We start from the raw sequence: 20,043 nt of genomic DNA, 5'->3' as shown, positions 1-20,043 counted from the left end.
GTTACAAATGCAGTGTTGTGACCACTAGTACGAGTTGCTGTCAGGGCTGGAGACACTGGCACCAAAGTGAAGGGTCACTAGTTTTCCTGAGAGCAGTCACAGCTGTATCTTGCATGACTTTACTTTTGAAATTAATTTATAGTGAGATGCCTTTCTGCCATGTTTCTAGCTATGTGCTTCTGATCACTTAAGAAAAACAAATTTAATGCATCTATTAAATAAGCTGGATAACACATATATAACCAGTGCACAAGATTCCATGTGTTGATTTTGCATTCTGGTTTTGTTCCACATGAGCAGCTTATTTGAAGCATTGTGAATTAACATTGTAACTGGTAATGGAAAAGGGACTTCTAGACCATGACACACCTGTGAGAAGGGCTGTGAGGGAGAGGTTATCCTAACTGTGGTGCAGCTGACCCAGCTGGTTCCCCAAATGCCTTTTCTCTGTGCCTTCACAGCCTGACAGGGGATTTGCTGCAGGTAACTCTGTCATCATGAGCTCACTGCAGTGCCTGATCCCTTTCCATGGGCACTTGCTTGGACAGGCTCAGCAGTATCTGAGTTTGGATGAGGCTGACTGCCTACATCCAGGATGCTCTAGGATTAAACCTACTCGAATTTCTCCTGCCTGCCATGGAAAGGGCAACCCTGCCCTCTGATATTGACCCAGAGACCTCAGGATACCCTGGCCTTCTTTCTGCCACAGAGGTGCAGGGTTCTTTCTGGGCCTCACGGCCCTCTGAACATCTGCATTGTTTTGTGAGATCACACCAGTGTCCTTACAAAATTTTAATCAATATTTTATTGAAATTTCATGTCTGTGTTTTGCCACAAGGTTACAAATTACTCATTTGCATAAGCAGTCAACAAATAAGTGCAATACATTATAGATAAGACAAGTCATATAAAAGTATTATCTCTGTCTTTAATAAAAGGAATATATATTTTTAGTCCATTTCTGTAGTATGGGAAAATAAAAAAGTAAGAATTAGCAGGCAGTAAAGTGACAACACAGTACAAAGAAAACAGCTGGAAGGAATAAGGAAGCATCTTACATTTCAAGTATGTAATGAAACAACCATCAGAGTACTAGTTCTGAGAAAAGAGACCATGGATGGCAGTTTTGCAATGACTTATGAGCCTATTAGAAGAAATACTGATGGGAAACAAACATTTGCCCTATTGAATTCATTGTTTTACCAGTAAAACATGTTCTGATGCCAGTCAAGCAAAATCAGGGAGGCAAGACTTCTGAGTCAGTGCAGTAATTCCCTTTTATACAATCATAAATAGGATCAGTATTTTTTGAGAAACTATTCTTAAAAACTTGGCTTGTACACAACTAGATTGTTCCACAGGTTTTCTAAAGTATCTGGTAACATACAGGAGTATAATTAGAATATATTTATCAAGGAGACCATCTTATCAAAAGATAATAATGAAGCTTAATTTAGAAGCTATAAAAGAACAGGGTCCTTCCAGAAACCCTACTTGTACATGGAATACAGAAATTGATGCTAGGAACAGTCTCAAATGGCTCTAGAAAAACATTATCTTGCTTTTTTTCCATTCTGTTCATGCCCAGCCTTCTCTTTCAGTTGTTAAATAATTTGTGTGTTTACAAATGCTTCCCTTAGATCAATTACAGATCTTTTATTCTACACTAAGGCTAAATTCTATAGAAGTCATATCAGTACATAAAAACTGGTATCATAAAATTATCAGCAAGTATCGTGGGAAAGCATTTACAAGCAAGCACTGGGAACTGGCCCTACAAAAATGTAGTGCTGCCATCTTGTAATTTCATCATGAATCTCAGTACATTTCACTAAAATGTCTATTCTGAGCCTATCAGGAACAGGCCTATCTCAATATATGCTATTTTCTGCAAAAGTAGCTTCTAACCTCACAAACCTTGTGTATTTCAAAATGTATTCTAAAGGCCGAAACAGCAGATTTATAATGAAAAGGTCTCTGTCTAATCTCATGTCTATGTCCATTTGCCATGGTCTGACTTTAGCCAGCTAGAACAAAAATGGAATAATAAAACATGTTACTGATGAGGATAACTGTTTAAATGTCAAAAAGATTTCCACAACCCTCTTACCAGCCAGAATTCCTGCTTTGTCCTGGCTTGTTCTTGCTCCCATCTTCATGAATATGCTGCAAACAGCTGTCCCCAAATTATAGAAAACTATCTACAGTGTTGCCTGGTCACCTGCACCTGAATGCAAGAGATCTACCTCCACTCTTGAGTAACTGTTTGGTTGCCCACTGTCCTGGTCAGGGCTCAAAAATAAGATTTAGAACTTCCAGATGGGTCTCTAAAGCTAGTGGTAAACATGCAGTCCAAACTGCAATAGGCTTGTCATCAATCTTGTCATCTTAAAAAAAAACCAAAACTCCAAGAAAACCAAAAAAGCACTCTTCTCCATATGGCAGCCATCAACTATTGATGAAAATTGTGTGATTTAACAGGAGGTAATATTTGAAAATGTATTGGCACAGATGTCTTAACCATAATCTCTAGTTCCTGTGTGGAACTGCTGGTTCTAGACTCCAATATGTATGCCACAATATTAGTACCAAAACCAATATCAAGTATTGCAGAATTTCATTAGATGTGAATATTTTCTTTTAACAATGTTGGTCCTGGTCTACCTGAGACAATACAGATTTTATCACTTCAAATTCTAAAGGCTTTTGCTACATCATTTATAATTTCCATGAATTTTCAAGTATGCAGGTGAATTTATAGAAATTATATTTAAAATTTATTATAGTTTTCCATTAACAAAACACAAAAAGTTAAGTAGTTGCATTGCAGAGTACTTGATAAATCTCTCTCTAGACTCCATAGATGTTATGATACATAATACAGCATTAAACATGATACAAGTGTCAGACTAACAGGTTGTGACACAGAAGGAAATCCAAGGGACCTGGCTGGCTGAAGCTGAGGCTTACGTAGGTCCAGGCGACAGGAATGTTGAACTTCTGGCAGAATTTCACTTTCACCCACGTCCTTGTCTCCAAAACTGTTCCGCACCTACAAAAATTCAGAAGGTTGTCCCTGAAAGGCAGACTGGCACAACAGCCAAAGCTTTATGCAGCTGGCAAATTCAGTGCTATTTCAAGTTACCCAACTCAAACTGTATTGCAAAATCACATCTGAATGTGAGGAAATCAACATCATTATTGTGCTGTTTGCATTCCTATGAACCACTTCCCAGAATTCAGCACAAATGCATTACAGGCGAGAGTCACAGATCTGGCTGTTCTTTGGGCTCTCTCCACATATGGAGCAAACAAAATCATGAGCCTTCTTCCCTGAAGTGAGCTCACACTCTCAAAACAGAATTTTGACATCTCAAATTTAGAAGGAAAAAAATATTACTAAATCCCACAGATTGGTTAGGTGTGATAAATTTGAGCCTCTTCATAATGCCAGCCTGCCACATGATGAAGTTGGCATTTTGCAGGTATTTTGGCAGATTAACTGGAATAGTGCAAATTTCCCTGATTTCTGTTCATCCCACACAGCCAAAAAGGCAAGCAAAAGAAAATGAATGAAGACAGTGAAATTACAGTGAAATATATGTTGTCTATAAGGCTTTGTGTATAATGTCTGCGAATTATCCCTGTAAATAAAAACAGTAGGAGGCAAGCAGTCTGGAAGTTTCAACAGAGGCATTTGTAAAAGTTGCCATTGAGGGGGCCTTACTCTTATACAGTCTCTTCCTCTCCCTCTCCCTCTCCCTCTCCCTCTCCCTCTCCCTCTCCCTCTCCTCTCTCACCCTTCTGGATTAGCTTCTACCATTGACTCTTAAAGCTCGTTGTGATCTCGTTGTTATGTTTATGGCTGGTTAGTGATCTGGTCATGGCAGAAGCCTTTTGAATAGCAGCCCAATCCCATGACAAGAATTAAATTGATTTGCAGGAGTCAACATTCCTTCCTGCCCCAGCGAACACAGCCAGACTGTGATGCTGGTACATCCGCAGTTTCTCCAAACCATGAAGTGATTCCATTTAGAAGTCACTGATGTGTGCTTATCAGATTACTGCAGAGAGAAAAAGTTCCAAAGAGCTTTGTCTGCTCTCTCTCATATTCCTTTATTCTGCTAACACTGTCTTGCCATCTTGGTTTCTTTCCCAGCATTTGGAATTACTGAATTAGGTGCTTACATTCCCTCCTATCTCTCTCATTGAACAAAAAAAGAAACCCCAAAACAAAACACAAAAATCAAAGGAAAAAACCCACCCAAAAAATAAGCAACAAAGCATCAACAGCTCCTCTTTCTCTCTTAGTAATAATCAAGATTCACTTTGGATTTTTGATCTTACATTTTCCACTTCCCTGAAGACACGGAGAAAGTTCTCCCTTAAGATCCCTTTCAGTTCAGTTTCATTCCATCCTCTTCTAAGGAGCTCCTCTATCAATGAAGGGTATTTAGAGACATCTTCCAATCCCTCAGGGAAGCTGTTGGCAAGAGTCACACAAGGTCATTCAACACACATCAGTGAAAAATTGGAAAAAAAGGTTTTTAATTAGTCTTTTGCACATATTGACTTTTGGAGGGAGCTCACTTTAGACCCAGCTCTTCCTCTGGGAATTTGACTGGCAAACAAAAACAGGACTGGGACACAACAAAAGGCTTTTTCTTCACATAGGACCCAATAAACAGAACACAACTGGAATGAAGATGCACTTCTACAGAGGCAAAACAACAGCATGGGAAGATATTAGAACAAAAGGGAAAAAAATAACCAGAAATGCATGTATTTGTTAATCCATGCTTTCCATCTGGCCTTTAGAGTAAGAGGAAACAGCTGCACCACAGACGAAGTTGGTGCAATCCACTCATGTAACTGAGAACAAAAGGAAACCTGCAAACACATGATGAGCTCTGGAGCTGCAGGCAATTTTGTGAACTCTACTGTTTGCAAAGTATTTAAAAAAATACAATTAGAATAATAATATTGGTTTGAATTAAGCCAGTTGTTTAGGCAGTGGAAAGAAACCTATTCAGACACCTCTACTGAAGAAATTAAAATAAGCAAAACTGATCTATGTCTTATACTAATTCTTGTCAGTAGAAAAATAATTTAGAAATAAGAAGCTGCAAAACCTCCATTAAACAGCTGTTTTGAATTGCATTTCTGTGAGACTTTGACGTTGTTTTGAGATAACTAATATGTTTTTCTTTTTCTGTTTCATGAAGGTGTAATGATAAGCATATCTCAAGAAATCTGTGGCATTACTGCCAGGAATTAGGACCTTAACAAGTCTACCACCAACTTAACTGGTGGTCTTTGAGAAAATGCATGTGATGAAATGTGTCCTTCTGCTGCAAACTGTTTTTATTTTGAACATTATAATTTCAGAGCTATGATATCATGGGACCTGACACAGTGGCTCTGTGTTTGTACTTCATAGATGGGAGCCTGATTCTGACTTTCATTCCCAGGCAGGTCTGACTCCAGGAGAAAAAGAAAAAAGAAAAAGGAGGTGATGGTTGAACAGAAAGATAAAATGAAAAAAAAAGTTTAGGGTTACAGCTGCAAATGCCACCTAATCTGCATTTATTTCCTGTGCTGTAACAGCAGTAGCCCAAGAGTGAGAAGAAGTTATGTGCTGGGCTGTTCACCAGGCTCTGCTTGCCTCAAACACTTCCCAAGCCCCAAAAGCAGCAGTGGCTTCACAGCACCAAAACACTTTGGGTTTTCCCCGAGGGTAGTGCAGGAAAGAGTTTTGCAGCTTCTCTCCAGGCTGAACCATTTACCATATCAGGGTTGAGGCAGCATTTCTGTCATTCAGCTGTGGCTTTTGGAGAAGAACAACCCCTATCACTGGTTTTGTATACACAAACCACCATCTACAAAACGTGATTGCAGAGTTCACAGGGCATGAGGAGCCATGTTTACATTTGTAGCACTGCTTCATACAGTTCTAAAAAGAAAACATTGTGCCCCTTTAAATGAATGAAAACCTGCATAATTTAAGAAGCACAGGTCAATGTATGTACACCTTTACTAACCGTTCCACTCCGTCATAGTCACCACCAATTCCTATAGACTCTGAGCCTGCAATTTTCTTTATATGGTCAAAGTGATCTGAAAATAAATACAAAGAGAACAACATCTAAGCATCCAGCAAAAAAGAAATATTACAGTTCACACATATTGGCACTGGGTGACAGCTCTCCTTAACATGGATTCTTGATCAAATCCTTTTTTAAAAAGTCAAAAGACACCTCATCAGGCAGCAATCTTCAATGTAACAACTACGCTGATTAAATGTAAATGAGGAAAGAGACACGATCATCACAGCACATTCATTCCTAGTAAGTAGTCCAATTATACCAATAAAATTTTCATTATCCAATTCATACCTATGTTTTCCACTCTTAATTACATAGGCTTAAGGTGCTCTCCAGAAAGTAACAACTACTTGGGGATTAATGGTTGTTGGCTCCATTTGAGAGCATCATGTCCTCCAGCTACACACACCTTGCACCTTTCGTTATTGTTTAATGAGTGTAATCCCAAAAAGTACCTAGAGCTGGGCGAGGGTGTGGATGGAATAAACAAGCAGTATAACCTACATGACCTTGAAAATGATGCATGGGCCAGGAAATTCATAAAATTTATATAAATTCATAGAACTCACAAAACCTGTAATATATTAACATCAAACCTGCAAGGGTAGAAATATTAACAACTTTTCTGCCACAGGCCAGTACATCTGCATTGAAAGTCACCATGATAATTCCCTTGTTCTTTTTCTGAAAGATATGAAGAGACAGGTGATGAGTGAGCATTTGTGTCCTGCAAACTTCATGGGCATCTTCTACAGAACCTTCTACACCCATCCATCAGTGAGAACAGCAACACTAAGTCAAAGTTCAGACGGCAACACAAGGCTTTGCCTCCCTGTCTTTTCCCCTGGGTTCATTTTACTTTCATGTAGACTGAATCAGCAGAAGTGCAGTGACTACATCAAACAAACTCAACCACAATTTCAAAGTATTTGCAAACACTTCTTTTTTGTAGTCAAAGACTAAACACAACCCAAAGAAAATATCTCAGAAGCAAATGTAAGCTGCTGCTCAGGGATCTGCTTCTAAATTAAATTCAGAGATGAGGAGGTGGAAAGTAAGCATCATGATTTGAATGCACAAGTTTTCTGCAACCTAGGCAAACATTGCCATCAAAACAAAAAACAAAACCCCCAACAAGCAAAACCAACAAATTCTTTCCTCCAAACAACAAACCCAAGGACCACATCACTCACCAGTTGCTGGAGGATATCATCAGGAACATTTCTTGAGTGATTACAAACAGAAAATGCTGACGAGTGGCTGAAAATTACTGGTGCTTTTGAGATATTGAGTGCAGCTTTTACTGTAGAATATGAGGTATGAGATAAATCTATCAGCATACCCAGGCGATTCATCTCCTTTACCACTTCCTGAAACAGATGTACAGACAACAGTGTCAGTATTGAGTTTCCTGAAAGGAAGCTGTTTAATTGATAGATGTAAACAGATAGATTAATTCTGCAACTGTCAGCCACTCATAAACATGCTGTGCCTGTATTGGTTTCCATGTACCTATTAATTTAATAGTAAGTTACTCACTCAAAATTAGCTAGCACACCACAACATGCTCAAAACTTAGAATACTTAGTCAATCTAAGATAAGTAATTTGAAGTGTTATTCTCATCTAACTGCTTGCAAATATGAATTAATACATCTAATCTGTATTAAAACAATTGTAATTAAATCTAACACTTCTTCTACCTTAAGAAACATCACAGGGGATTTGGTTTGACTAAGTCCTGATCACCTCCTAACTATCAAGGACTTCCAGTAATTAATTTTTAATGACAATTTGCTTCTGAGAAGATAAAGCCAGAAGTTATTAGTTGCATGACAGATTGCCCAGGTTAGCATTTGAAAGAGATCCTTACTTGGCCAAATGCAGTCAGACCAATAACATTAGGATAAAAGTTGTGTATTCCTTTAGATGATGATTCAGACCTTAAAAATGGGAGCGAGGGAGGAGAAACATCATATTATTCTGGAGAAGGCATTATCAGCAGCTGAAACCTTTTACACTACACACAATAAAAATTATTATCATGTCACATAGCCAAATGTGGGCATAATGAGCCACACAATAGGTATCTTGTTCAGGCCATGCCTTTTATGTTCATAACTGGTTTTAGGTTCACTTATGTTGATGTTTGTGAAGGAGTTTAAGACAAGCAGAGAGGTGATTGTCAGCAATTTTCTGATTTAGCAAACTTCCATGAGAGAACAGAGGCACTGCAATGTCAGTTCCCTGCCAGGCAAAAAACCTGCTTTTCAGCCCCTTGTACAGAATTCCCTTTCCCCTCTGCCACTGCAAGAAGGTATTTTGTCAGTCCAGCAAAGAGAAGTTGCTAAGATTCTGATACAGGAACTAAATACCCATCTCTGTAGCTCCATATGGGAGCTGCACTTTTGAGCTGGCCAGAGAGGAGTGTTGAAGGCTGCTGACTGCTGAGTTCTTACATAGCCTTTACCCTCTTTTATCTACATCATATGCATTTTCAGTACTTTTCTTTTTGTCTGTTTTGCCCTATGTAGCTTTCTTAATACAGCAAAGGAGATAGCAATTTTACCATCTTTGTGTTGTTAAAGAGTTTTAAAGTGTGCAGATTGTGAATATAACAAGCACTACAAAATAGATGTAGTGTCCCACTGTACACATGGCAAATCATTTACCCCCAAAACCTATCACCTTGACTTAGTCACAGGCTAAGGTTTTGTCTGAATCCATATTTCTCCCATCAAGCAGCTGCCACTCCAGGGCATTAGACAGTCACACAAAAATATTCACATTGGTTACCAAGGAGTGTTGCAGGAATGTGTCAAAGTCATGTAACGAACACCCAGGTCATAGTACATCCTCAGTGTTGCCAAACTGCTGTCAATGGAGTGGCCACCTTCTATTCCAATCAAACATGCAATCCTTCTACTGTCAGAGATACCTGGAAAACACAAAGAAAGGTAATTCCAAAGTAATTCCATGACAGATAGGAAGCCAGCACTACTGAGCAGCAATTGTTTGTGTAAATTGCAAGCAATAATACAGGCATTTTCATAGAATAGGAGCTTACAGAGTACATGTTTATATGGCAAATTTTCTCATGACTGCAGTGGGCCAGGACTCTTCACAGAGTCCGTGGCTGCAGTTCAGAGGAAAAGCTGAAGTTGCTCTTTAAAGCAGGATAAGTTGCCTGCTTGCATCTCTTTCCCGCAATACATTTTTAAAAATTCTTTTACAAGAAGGAGCATCACCTTGGGAAGTCACCACAAGCTCCAGCTCTTCATAACTGTTACACATCCTCTTGACAACATCGATTTGCTCTAAGGTCAGGCGCACAGCATCCTTGTTCTGAGCGCTGCAAAGAACATACACTGACCAAAACTGAAAGAGACATTGACAGGTAAACCAGATAACTTGTGTTTTGGCTCAGAAACTTTCATTTGCTCATAGTTCAGGAGCACAGACCAAAATAACTTCCTGCAGTTTACAAGGGAGTTGCCACTATAGCTTTTCCCCCAAAGAAAGAGTTATGATGCAAGGCAAAAGCACCCATTACAGACATGGTTAAAGCCTCCTGACACACTCAGCTACTCCACAGTACATGCAGGAAAGCAGGTGTAATCTTCCTTTAAATTATATATCAGAAAACAAATGCTTCTGGTTTGACTAAGGGTACCTGAATTATAAAACCCAAACTTTTGAAACACAAATGTTATGAAACAGTGTCTGTGGCTTTTCAGTTTTATTATTTTTTCTTTTTCAACATAAGGAGCAAAAATCAGGGCTAGGAGTACTTTTGTGGTTGGATGTCGCTGTTGAGCAGCTAGCAGAGTAATGAATGCATCAGTTCTCAGTGGCAAGAAGGAATGATCTTTATTGTTTTGATTTCATCACATATATAGAGTTCTCAAAAGTCACCCAGATTGGTCAGTCAGAAGCCTTCCCCCAGGCCTGATTGGCCAGGCCTGCACTGCCCAAGTTCTGGGACACTGTTCCAAAAACATCCAAACTTTATTTATAAAACACAAGAAAATTTCTCATGGGAAAAACCTGTGCTAGCCACAGTTGGGAAGAAAGCAAATGTAAAAATATGGTCTCAGACTCACCACCATGGCAGTACATACCTGAGCTCCCACATAACCAGCCTGAAGTTTCACAAGGTTTGTGTGGGTCTGGTTGAGCTCTCTTAAGTTGACTCTACTGAGTCGATTTTGGTAAAGTATTCTCAGCTGCAGTACAAAGTCATTGTGGCTAGAATGGAAAACAAATTGGGCTTGTAACAGAAGTAATCCATTCCCTTTCTAACCCAAATGTAATTTCTTCCACCATTCATAGTCCCTTAGACCATTAATTGCCAATAATTCTTGCAGCAATAGATGCCTAAAAGTCTCTCTTTTCTGCCTTTTCTGCTTCTCACCCCATCCCACCAGCAAGCAGGTTGGGGGTGTACAATAATTTGGGAGTGGACATAGCTGAGACAGCTGACCCCAGGATATTCCAGACCATATGGGTCATGCTCATAAAGCTGGGGAGAAGAAGGAAGGCGTGGGACATTCATCATGATGTTTGTATTTCCAAGAAAACATTATGTGTGATGAAGCCTTGCTCCCTGGGGGTGGCTGAACAGCTTAGTCATGGAAACTAGTGCATTAATTCCTTATTTTGCTTTGTTTGTGCATGGCTTTTGCTTTCCTTATTAAGCTGTCTTTATCTCAACCCACGTTTTCTCACTTTTCTGGTTCTCTCCCTCATCCCACCAGAGAGACAAGTGAGCAAGGGCTGTGTGAGGACCAGTTGCCAGTCGGGATTGAACCATGACACCTGACCAGAAAATCACAGAGGTGTTTAGAGCAACAGAATCCTACATTAAGTACCCTCTGAACCAAAATTCCTTCCCCATACATCACTGCAGCAGTACCTCAGTGCTGTGTGCTCAGAACAACCTGTGTCTCTGCTAATCTAACACAGTTCAGCATTTCTTCACTCACAGAGAGGGAGTAGTCAAACATATTTTATATACCCATCGATTAAACGTGCATCTTGCATCAGCTCAACAGCTCTTTCTCTCATTGATTTCTCACAGCTGAATGGCACAATACCAGAAAAGAACATCAACAGCCACAACAACTTTGCTGTGTTTCTCTTCATTTCCATTTTCCAGTTTGCTGAAGCAAAGAGATGCCACAATTGTTCTATGATGACAACGAAACTGCAAAATTTCCAGTCTGCAGAGGTTGTAGGCTTAACAGTACAGGAAGCTGAATGCCTCTCCTTCTGATAAGGCTGGCATGAATTCTGTAGGAGAAAAGAAAAAAACCCAAAGAAATAATAGTGAACAGAGGGGAAGGTAGCATTGGAAACTCTGAAAATGCTACATTTTCCCAAAGATTTTAAGGTCCATGGCTATGGTGCTCTTGCCCATCTGACCACTCAAACGCTGCTGCCACCAGCTCACTGCTGAAGAGAACCAAACACTCAGTCCAAGCTGACAGGCTGAGCCTGCCACACCCTGGCCTCACACCTCCCAAAAAGCAGCTTCCAAAACAGCTTAAGAAGATAGCTTTTTCATTATGTCAACAAGATTGGTTTTTTTATGTGGGAAACCTCAAACGAACACTGAAACTGTTTTCTGAGAAAGTCCAGAAATGAACTGCTTCTGAGTCCATTGCCTTGTTAAAACACACAGAACACCAGATTGTTTCCAGAGGAAAGCTATTGAAATCCAGCAATTCTCCAAACCTTGGCAAGCACAATATGTGCCAAGGTTGAAAGAGTCACTTCATGATGGAATGTGTATGACAACAACTTCAAGAGTAACCGGAGCACCTCCTGCACATTTGTAAATGCAGTGCTCAAACACTTGGGCAAATCTTTCACATGTCAATCAAAAAACATTTTTACAAACAGACTAGAAATAACTCCTGCTCTCTGTAAAGTAAATGTAAGATCTACCAGGAGGTAAAAATACCTTTACAGATAAAAGATTGGGTTCACCTACACCCCACCAGAGTTATTGGCAGCATTACCTATAAAGCTGAGGAGCACTGGCTGCCTTACTGCTGGGAGTGACATCCTGGTTGGAGGCACATGGCCTCAGTAGGGACAGAGCCATAGTGCAGCAGCTTGGCCATAGCTGCCACAGAAGGATGCAACAAAATCTTTTAAAATAGACAGATTTAAAAGGAAATTTCACAGTAGAAAAAGGAAGGCTTTCTGTATGCTTCTGTCATTTACCATCTTTGGAAATTTGGGCAAGCTGTCTGGCCCCTCCTCTCCTTTCCAGCAGGCAGACCATGCCTCAGCACAGAAGGTTCAGTAAACAGCTGTTATTTAGGTGAAGCAAATCTCAATTAGGAATGGCATTCCTTTCATCCCATCTGGAGTCCTTATTTTCCATTTTATTTTTTTATAGACACACTTAACGGCCATTACATTAATCCTCGAATCTGTTGAATTGTTGTGCCAAATCAAATATACAAAGTGCATTAAAATAGATCCTGTTGCTCAAAATAGTAACATATCCTGAAAAATTAAGAAGGTTCATCCCCTCCACAGTCCAGTGATACTGAGATCTTGTTTAGATAATCCTGCTTCAGATCATGGCAGCAGCTTAGTTGTAACAGACAACACAAGGTGACCAGAACCTTAGGTAAGAACTTTCTTGCTGACCACTGGCAAAAACATGGATTTTCCTTATTCTTTAAATAATAATTAAATACAATTAGTAAAACATAAATCTTAAGCATGCTTGTAGGAGCAGAACACATGTCGTACTAAGCATGTTTTTAAGAAAAGAGTGATCTCTCTGAAATTCACTTTGTTATCAGGGCAGTCTTTCAAATCTTTCTTAGTTCTTCTTGAAATTCCTTCTGCCATCACCTGCTCTAAGTCATGATTCCTGACATGTCAAGTTTACCTCTTCAGCTTGGTAACCCCCTTAATGCTGTGTTACAATTCATCATTTCCAATCTGCTGTTGCTTCACTGCCCATGCAAAGATGCAATCAAGTTCCACCAAGTTCCACCACAGTGAGAAAACACAGTGCTTATTGCTTAAAAAGGGGATGAAAGGGAATAAATACAGTGATGTTTGGAAGGCATTTCAGGACAGCTTGTCCCAAACCTCTTGGGATAAAGAAATCCACTAGAGGTGATTTCAGTGCTTCCATACACACAGAAAGGGCTCTGCCCACATTTTTCCAATCTAAAGAGAGCACTTTGTGTTATTCTGGTCATGGCATGCAAATGAAAGATTTCGAGGAACAGTAATTCCTAGAAACACAACCATCTTCAAAATCCTTCCTCCAATAGCAGTGTAGTCTCAGAATTGAAGGTTTTTTTCCATAAATATGCACCAGAAATACACATACATCGTGAGACCCAAAATCTTCAGTGGAACAGCACTTCTACAGAACTGTAAAGGTTAGAGAGCAATCAGAAGTTGTTTCTGTGGCAACCATAGAGATTTCCCTCAAATGTCAAAGCACAAATACAGACTTAACATTTTATCACAAATGCAGACTTTGTCACCACAGGGGAAAAAATCTTTGTATCTCTAATCTAGAAAATGTTACATTTGTTTGTGGCAGCTCAGCATGCAAAATGTTAAAAAGAAAAGGTTAAAAAACTGCCCAAGCAGCAGAATTCTGACAACTTAGTACCACAAAGGCATGTTTCTGTAGGCATGTTTTGGTTGCAAATTCCTCAAGCCAAAATACACATCAGATCTGCAGCCTGAATCTCTAGAACTCTGCCAGATTCTGGCAAAATTACTCTACAGGAAAAAACAAAGGTTTTATAGCTTATTTTCTGCTCTGTTCTGATAGACATAGAGAAGTCCATATAATTTGTCAGTTCAAAATGCTTGATGAGAAAGTAGCAAACTTGGTTCACACAATAAAACTGTTCTGATGATATAAAAACTGATACACATTGTGGATTTTGGTCCAAATATTTACTATTTTTTCGTGAAGTCAACAACATTTTTGAGGAAGATTTTTAAGCAGGAACTGTATCTGTGTGTTCCTCAAGTGGTTTGACTGCTAAAATAAATTACTCTTGTCTATTCATTACAAAATCTCCATTCTCCATTTGTATGCGTACAAAAATGCAATTCCTTTTAGCTATAAGAATTTTCTGTAGATTTACTATATCAAAGCATCTTCTCTGTTTCATGCAAAATATTCTTTATGCTTCAATATGAGACTCACTTGTCTTTGAAACTGTTTAGGTTAAAAAAACCCCACATAATTATACCATCATTCAGAGATCAGTTCTTGAAAATTGAAGGGATATTGCAAGCACTACACAAAATTAAGAACATGGCGTATTAGCATCCCTGTTTAAACAACATTTAAAATACAAAACCCACACAGCTTTTCCCCATGCTGACTGAACAGAGTTGAGAAGTGGAAGCTGACGTGAGATTTATAGCTTTTCTTTGGTTTATCTAAAGGCTCCTTGGAGCAGTTACCTTCTTCAGATAATGCAGCAGAGTCGAAATCCACATTCCGCTGTGTTGGACACAACAGCTCAAGCTTGGCACCGGATCTGCTTGGCATCACAGCAGCAGCCAGGAAACATCCCCTATTCCTTTAGCTCGTGTCACAGGCTGCACACACCACAGACATTTGGAAATTACCACTTTGTGAGATGCAAGGTCTGTGAGCAAGCTTGCAGCTCAGCTGCACCCTCGTGGCAGCCAACAAGCCTTTTGCTGTGCCTGGTTGAAAACCCAGCACTTCCTCCCTCTCGTGGCAGCCTGGCTGTGCAGCCCACAGTGCAGATGATGCAGTTCTCTAGCAGATGATGTGTTAAAATCACTGTTTGTATTGTTCAGAAATAAGTTCCTCTCAGCCCAGAATAATTTAGGTTGGAAGGGATTTCTAGTGGGATGTCACCTAGTCCAGCCACCTGATTTGGTGATGTAACCCCAAAGTTGGATCAGGTTGCTCAGGGTCTCATCCAGTGGAAGTTTTGATATCTTCAATGAAAAAGGTTATACAAACTTTCCAGCCTCCTGTTCTAGCACTTTCTTATTCATATTGACTACACTTAAGCCAATTAATATCCACCTCTTGTTACTACACCTGCTGTATTTTTGCGGGACTTACAGTGCCATTGTATTATATTTGTAAAAGCCAAAATAGTCACAAGGTACAGGTGACCTTTCCAAGAATAATTACATCTCTGAACCTGCTGTGACTTTTCACTCCCTTTCTGGGACATGAAAGTTTTGAAGCAAAGAAATTTATGCAAGACCATGATGCTAGAGTTTCACAAAAAGTAAGCTTTGCTTAGTGTGATTTTTATTTCACACCATATTTTGTACTGGAAACCAAAAGGGCATTTTGGTTTTATTTATGATTCCACTGTGGAGAAATTACTAAGTCTCATGATCAAATCTCCCACAGACTTGTTGTGCAAGTCCAGTCTTAAGTGGACATTTGTCATCAATCCTCCAGTTCCTATTAACTGGAAAACTTGAACAGGAATCCCCACATCCCTGGGAATTCTGCTGTACATTGCTAATTTGGTGAACTTCACTTATAAACATTTATCATCCACTTCTGTGGACTAGAGAACCTTAAACAATACAAATGAAGTAACAAGAGAAAAGAAAAATATTTTATCTTTCTAATCTGAAGTTTGATCCAGGCAGAGCCATTATTATGCCTATGACAGGAAATTATCTTTCATCTTTAATTTAAAGCAGCAATTACATAGCCATCATTGCTTGCAATTTATTTTTCCCATTTTATGAATTTTCTCTTATTGCAAAGTCAAGTTTAATCTCTGATCTGATTTCTACCTAAAACTCTGTTTCTGCATGCCTCCAGAAAAACTAAACTCACCAACTCCTTGTTCAACAACAGTTTTTGCTGAGCAATTAAGCACCTTCTTGAGCTTTTAAGAACTCACCTTTTTGCAGATTCAGAACATAACTGATTTTTAAAGCTGCTAAAGGCCAAATGGTTCCTTTGGCTCACAGCGAGATTTCTTCTATAATTTTATTCCAATAGCCCTGGATTACTGTGAGCAGCTGTCTGCGTGTAATTCCTACAATGTGGCATTTGTGATGTACATCCTTCCTGCAGAGTTCATCTGGCAGGACTGGACTCTTAATAAATGTCCCAAGAGCTATCTTTATTGTCCAGAATGTTGTTACACAACTGTCTCTCCCTGATAATAGCTATCTCTATGTTTATATCATGTTATATTCACCTCACACATATTTTGGAGCAAGCTGAGGAGCTATAAAATAACTGCAGCACTTAAATCAGCTGCTGTCAGGAGACAGAGAGATAACATTATGTGTTGGAACTAATTCTCATGCTAGGAAGGCTTATTTCATCCCAGAGCATCTTCATTAATTTCAGTCCTTTCACATCCAAACCACTTGTGCTCTCACTACCAGTACAGATTAAACTATAGATGACTACAGGTGGGAAAGTAGGACTTTGTACCTGCAGATGTCTATTGAAGCAGCCATTTTCAACTGCAATTTGGTTTTCCATAAAAGTCTTCTATTCTACCAGCTCCTGGCATCAACCACACTACATAATAGCACTTCAGCATTTGTCATGGATATAGTTTTGTGTGTGAATCAGCTTTAAAAAGACATTGCAATTGCTTAGGGACAAACCATTTTAACATAGTATTATAAGTCCTGCTTATCAAGTATTCAAACCTGCTGTCTTACTTCTGTGTGAAGATTGCAATCTCCAGGGCTGTCAATTTGGCATTTCTTGAGTGCACATACCATTTTTTAATTAGAAACTGTTACAACATGTTAGGAAGAGGAAATCTTGTGTACCAGGATTTCTGTTTGCATTAAAATAGCAATACAAACAGACTTAACTTTTGCAAACTGAGTTCCATCTGTTTCTTCTACTCATCTCAGCATTAGTTTCAGGCCCTAAAATGAAGTGAATTCACACTTGGAGGGGGTGGTGATGGGAGGTCCTTTGGTAATTTTAATCTGTTTAAATCAGCATGGTTGCAACATATTTCTCAGATAAGACCTTATGAGAAATGTTACTCTAAACATGGGTGGTCAAAGAGGTTAAGAACCGAGTCAGTAAAAAACTTCTTTTTCCCATGTTGCTCTGCTCTGTGGGTGCCTGAAGCTGCCCCAATTTCGTGGCTGATTTGAGCAGCTCTCCCAGGTCAGTTCAGAGGCTGCCATACACTCCCAGGATGTGAACACACAGAACCACATCAACTCACACCAATCACCAAACACAAAAGAAACAGGAAGTACAAAGATAGGTTTTTCTCTCCACGGAGTAAAGATTTCACAAAGCACATCAAGATATCACTAAAGCTCCTGAGAAGGAAGTTAGAGCTGAATGTTGCCTATGGCTGAAAGCAAATAGTTCATGATGAATCCAGCTTCATTTTTGCTACCTAATAATGGCTTGATTTTTTTTTTCTTTGTGTTTCAAAGACTTTGCTTTGAGTTTTGTGGGGATGCCTAAAAATTGTCATCTGTGCCTGATCTGCAGATGGTATCCATGTAATCCTTGAGCAGGGCCTGATTTCCTGTTCATTCCTATACTTATGAGGAGAATATCCCAACCACCTTTAACTACAAGCTTGTCAGCACATGCTAGGATATTGGAAGAATGTAGGTTCATCTACCAGCTTTCTAAATAATCAGATGTGTGCCAGAATCTTCATTAGCTATTCTGAAAGGCTGAAGCAATGGCTTCTCTTTGCTGTGTATCTGCAAACAGCTGTACTGAGCACACATAAAAGTAGTGTTCATTTTCCTACCTCAGAAGCATTATGAACCTGAATGCAGCATGGAAATAAACTTGCTGGTTGTGTCTCTTGTGCAGATTACATTGAACAAACTAGAAACTAAGTAAAAAATTGCTCTTTCAGTCTGTCAGAAACTTTCAGAAAAATCTAGAATTTGCTGCAATTATTTTAAGTTAGCTGCCTCAGAATCTGACACAAAGCACAATCCTGTGCTCTTGAATACCCAGAGCTGTGTGCTAATAAAAAATCCTAAATATAATTTTTTTAACGTAAGTATTAAGAGACTTACAAGTACTTTTGTCTTGGGATGTTTTTGCTAGACCAGAAAATTTATCCACCTAGGATCCATTATTTCTGAGGTACTTTACACAACATATTGTGATGTTTAAGAAGAGGTTTCTTTAACTGAGGAATTTGGCAGTAATTTGAATGAGGCAGTAGATAGAAATTGGCTGTGGTTCTATTGGACAGAGAGCTCCCTTGCAGGAATGAGATCAAATCACCATGGAAACCTTTTGCTAAGATAGTATTAAAGTGCAGCTTGTACACTTACATCTCTCCTTTTGTAATAAGCAGCATTTTGTGATAGAGTCTGGAGTGACAGAGTAAAAGGGTTATTTGTAGAGAGAAGAGACCAGGACTTTCTCAGAACTGTTGCAGAATTTTGTTATGCTCCAGAGCTGGCCAGTTGACAGTACATCTTGTTACAGATAGAAAAGTTATGAGAGGAATGAACAAGTGATCTTCCCCAAACAGTTTGGTAAAGTCAAATTTATACATACACAGGAAAAACAGATTTGCAAATTGGCCTCAAACTAGGTTCTCACCATGACAAACTAACCTTGTGTTCTCATGTTGTCATAGAATGATCTGGTTTTCAAATCAGGGTACATCAAGCTCACACACTCCACTGAAGCTGTAGGATCTTCTAACCTTCTTTCATGCAAACACCAGGTCTGGTATTGAACAGGAGAGCAGTGCCTCTCCAGGGTGAGGTTGTGCTTCTGTCTTTCACAATCTGTCTCAGGCTCTGCACTCTGTTGCCCTTTCTATAGAGGCACATATGTATTAACAAATATATCACATTAGGACCCAGATAAAGACATCTTGCTCTTCTGTGTTAAGGCCAACCTGTGAGAGATCACTCACATCACTTTGTCTCCTGTCCCTTTACAGAAGAGCTGAGCACAAAACCACAGGAGCACACAGGAAGAGATACATTACCTTGACTCTGGTGACATAAGCCAAAACATGTTCCTTATTCTCTACAGAATACTAAACAAATATCAACAAGCATCCTGTTTTGAAATTTATGGTTTTAAAATATTCTTGTCCTAGTTTTATAAGTATCTGCCAACACTGTATGCTGAAGAGTCTTCTCTTGCTGTAGCTTTATTCCAACATAATTTCTGTTAGAGCCAAAATCATGATTTTTTACTCAGTTGGTTATAAATGAATAACAAACTTCATTAAACAACTTTAGCTGCCTTATGAAAACTTAACCTGCAGAAGAAATTTTGCAAACAGTGTGGATATAATGCTTTTCTCTGTTTAAATGATGCTGTTTTATCTTTATTATAAATTGAGGGCATCACAGGAGCTGCCTGAATGCAGCAAAGGAGGCGAAATGTCAGTAGATGGCACTCGGGCTGCAGCACAGCCCCAGAGCTGGCACGGTCCCCACTGAGATCCCAGCAAACAGAAAAAGCATTTGGGAACTGGAGCACTTAAAGGTGTTCGGGGTCCTGTGCCACAGCACGAGAGGCAGCCAGGCCATGGAAGACCCAGAGAGATGCAGGTGGCATCAGGGAGCTGGTTCAGCCATGGTGATCTGCTCACCACGAGGGGAGATCATTTTTTCCACTGCAGCTTAGACATTTTTGCCTCCCTGGTAGCTTCCTGCCTCATGCCATAACTATGGGGGAACACAGGATTTAGCTCCAGCTCAGTTTTTAAGCAAGGGTATAATCAGAGCAGGCTGAGGAAGGCAGTATTGTCACCTTTCAACAAGTTCTTAGAAGAAAATTGCAAGGCAGGACAACTCTCAGTTCTGAACTTGGTTTCTAAAATTAAGGGGCTCCCCCAGCCCAAGCCTCCCATTCAGAGAGCTAGTGGTGCCCCTCTGAAGTGGCTGAAGTTGTACCCACTGAGAATAGAGGTGGGCACTCTTCTCTGCAG

The 20,043-nt window shown here is 39.5% G+C and overlaps 1 protein-coding gene across 1 annotated transcript; it reads right to left on the bottom strand.

Moving 5' to 3' along the window:
• Nucleotides 1-777: 777 nt before the first annotated feature.
• LOC146432278 (dipeptidase 2-like) lies at nucleotides 778-14,768 on the bottom strand. Its single transcript, XM_085071832.1, has 11 exons — nucleotides 14,573-14,768; nucleotides 11,121-11,395; nucleotides 10,225-10,351; nucleotides 9,352-9,481; nucleotides 8,900-9,041; nucleotides 7,977-8,046; nucleotides 7,298-7,474; nucleotides 6,701-6,788; nucleotides 6,042-6,117; nucleotides 4,348-4,483; nucleotides 778-3,052 (listed from the first exon to the last, which is right to left on the bottom strand). Exons 1-11 carry the CDS (start codon nucleotides 14,606-14,608, stop codon nucleotides 2,867-2,869), a joined length of 1,443 nt encoding a protein of 480 aa, XP_084927958.1. The 5' UTR covers nucleotides 14,609-14,768; the 3' UTR covers nucleotides 778-2,866.
• Between the last annotated feature and the right edge of the window lie 5,275 nt (nucleotides 14,769-20,043).

Source organism: Lichenostomus cassidix, chromosome 11 (genome assembly GCF_008360975.1).
Source record: "Lichenostomus cassidix isolate B80296 chromosome 11, HeHo_3.0, whole genome shotgun sequence".
In the NCBI taxonomy this organism is placed as follows: Eukaryota; Metazoa; Chordata; class Aves; order Passeriformes; family Meliphagidae; genus Lichenostomus; species Lichenostomus cassidix.
Note: the sequence above shows the minus strand (reverse complement) of the source record. Positions and strands in the feature narration are given on the sequence as shown.

Coding starts and splice junctions, on each gene's coding strand:
- LOC146432278 (XM_085071832.1), bottom strand. CDS start 14,608: ATGTGGATTTCGACTCTGCTGCATTATCTGAAGAAG. Junction 7,475..7,976: donor GTCTGACTGCATTTGGCCAA/GTAAGGATCTCT, acceptor CATCTGTTTCAG/GAAGTGGTAAAGGAGATGAA. Junction 3,053..4,347: donor TCTTCAGGGAAGTGGAAAAT/GTAAGATCAAAA, acceptor GAATTTTTGTAG/GTGCGGAACAGTTTTGGAGA.